The 2774-nt window shown below is 44.3% G+C and overlaps 1 protein-coding gene across 1 annotated transcript in view; it reads right to left on the minus strand.

Moving 5' to 3' along the window:
• The window catches only part of LOC106814824 (transmembrane protein 106B-like), a 5186-nt gene extending 3909 nt beyond the window's left edge, over window positions 1–1277 (minus strand). Inside the window, exons 1-2 of the mRNA XM_014819183.1 lie at window positions 1039–1277; window positions 458–511 (exon numbers count right to left, since the gene is read on the minus strand). Of these exons, the coding sequence (XP_014674669.1) occupies window positions 458–511; window positions 1039–1277 (293 nt within the window). The remainder of the gene's footprint in view (window positions 1–457; window positions 512–1038) is intronic.
• Window positions 1278–2774: the final 1497 nt, after the last annotated feature.

The following is a 2774-nucleotide window of genomic DNA, read 5'->3' on the forward strand; positions in this document are numbered from 1 at the left end:
GAATGTTCCCCCTTCTTTTACACCTCTTGACCTTTGACCCCTAGCTTCAACATCACAACTCGTTTTCGGATTATACCCCCACGTCCCAAATATCGTGACCGTACGTCGAGCGGTTAAGATTTGTGCCCAACTGTTGATGGACGGACGGACGGACAATCATGCGATTCTACAAGCTGCACCTGACTACGTCAGATGAGCTAAAAAAATGTTCTACTAAAAGACAATTTCCGTACTCAGAATGAAGGCTATAAGTGTACTCAAAACTACTGCGATCTACATTTTTAAAATTTTCTGTAGAAGGTACCCAAGACCCTCCACCTCTTTCTCACCCCCTCCTTGAAATACTGGATCCACCACTGCCACCCCCACCCCCTAGGAATTTGCTCAGCCTACGGCCCTGCAGTAGTCTCGAACACAGACAGACGCCGTCGTTTCGCCGTCCGGCGACGATACTTACGTGAACGACAGGGCGATGTTGTGAAGCCACGATGAAGAACCCGTGCAAAACTTCCTACAAGATGAACGATAAACAACGCGTTAGATTCACGATGATTTACATTACCACCGTGCGCGCACGCGTGCAGGCCAAGCTTTGTAGTTAGGGTTAGTGTTAGGGATAGGATTAGGACTAGGGTTAGGACTAGTATATAATATATGTTATTATATATTGTTAATATTAGTATATAACATAGGGTTAGTGTTAGCGTTATTGTTAGGGCTAGGGTTAGTATAGGAATAGGGTTACGGTAAGGACTAAGGTTAGGGTTAGTGTTAGATTTACCATTAGGGTTAGTGTTACAGTTAAGAGTTAGGCCTAAGGTTAGGCTTAGAGCTAAACCAATGTTAACACTAAGATTAACAAAAAAAATTATTTCCGATACCGATCTAATAGAAAAACCTTCATATTAGCCACCAATCTTAACACTAATTTCATTTCAAACAACATTCTACGAAAAAAACATCTACGAAAAAAATACCAAAATCTTAAAGCTAATATTTCGTCGTCCGATGGTAGCGCCCCCTGGCGCACGCACTCACGCTAAGTAACCCTCGTCGTCTCCGAACGTGATGTTCATCGGTATCGCTATGACGACGGTCGAGCGCAGCGGCACGTGAAACACCTGAAGGTCTTTGACTTCGCCGACAATCTTCGTGTCGTACATGGCAACCATGGTCGCGTTCGAGCCGCGCACCTTCACGTAGTTCTGGTTCGACAGGTTGTACGTGTTCTGCAGAGCGGAAAAAAACACGACGTACACAGGGCAGATTTTAGACATTTTCTGAGGACATGGTCTGACGGAGCGATTGAAAAGCTTTTTTGTTTCAGCGATGACCTAGCATTTTTATGGCTTTATTGAAAAGACCATGAAATGTACTTTCTGCTGACATGCGAAGAGCAAGTGTCGGGTAACCTTTTGACCTTCAAGCGGCACTTGTTTTACACGTTTCAGTTGTGAGAAAGACCTCTCTGTTGTGCAGTTGGTGACCATTAATGTTAAAAATATTCTTAAGGCAATTTCAACATTTGGAAAGGCATTCTCTAGTTTGTCTTCTGTAATTGTGTTGTAAAGTTCCATGTGAGTGAAAGATGTTTTCTTGGTTGTTTTAAACTTATGAAGAACATATGAATGGAACTGCTGAAGCTCTGTAGACAAAGTGTTGTTCATGTCATCTGGATAAGCATCAATGAGTGTCTGACAAGTCTTTGAGTACCTTTCACTTTCTGATAATTGGGAATTAGCACCTTGTTAGCACCCTTGTATTGTATTGTATTGTTGGGGGCCCCTTGTGGTACACCTGGGAAGTACAAAACTTTATTCGTTTTTTTTTCTTTTCACCCCTTTCCCAACTTTGTGGTGCCCCCTTTGGCCCTGGTGCCCTAAGCACGTGCTTAGTCTGCTTAATGGTTAATCCGGCACTGGAGATTTGATATAATCTTCGAACCAGCAAGCTTGAGTGAACGGAGACCGGGTGATGGAACTGTGTTACCCGTACCACGTGTGATAAAGGCGGCAAAACGTACTGTACGTGCATTGCTATAGTCCACACGATGGCAGCTTGAGAAGACGCTCAAGAAAGAATGCAGATGGACATGCATGAGTGCTGATAGTGCTACTGGCGAACAGCCACATTCAGTGCCACAGCAGAACGACCTACTGCAGATGCTAGCTGCAATTATCACCCAACAGGTACAGCAAACGCAGGCGACAGTCCAGCAGCAGAGCAACCTACCAGATCATGCTCGGGCTAAGAAGGTAAACTGGTCATTACTGAAAACACTATGTCCAGAAAAGCTAGATATGGACTCCTTCTCTAGCATTGACCTTAGGACTGGAGCTGGCAACGAGCCTTTCTTGCTTTCGCCATGGAAGCCGAACTCACATAGTTTGATTGGGAAACTCAGCAAATCGATCGCCATCGAGTCCGCCATGAAACATCTACATTCAACCGTGTAGATGCTCTTCGACTACAGCTCCCTGCAGCCAAGCGACAAGACATTAAAGAAATTGTGGCTATTACTTCAAGCCTAATCGAGACAACAAAATCTGTGTGGACATCTCGACACCAATTTCATCCCTTGCATCAAAAGCCTCACCAGTCGATTGCGAAATTCCATAGTGAAGTGGTGGAAAAGGTAAAAGAATGCAACTTTGATAAAGGGTTCTGTAATCAATGTGCACAAGCAGCCATTGACGACCACATTCTGTCTAAACTTGTGTTCTGCACCGAAAAGGAAGCTGCAAGACGAGAGATGCTGAGAGATCCTGACCTTT

This window comes from Priapulus caudatus, unplaced genomic scaffold (genome assembly GCF_000485595.1).
Source record: "Priapulus caudatus unplaced genomic scaffold, Priapulus_caudatus-5.0.1 Scaffold985, whole genome shotgun sequence".
Classification (NCBI taxonomy): Eukaryota; Metazoa; Priapulida; class Priapulimorpha; order Priapulimorphida; family Priapulidae; genus Priapulus; species Priapulus caudatus.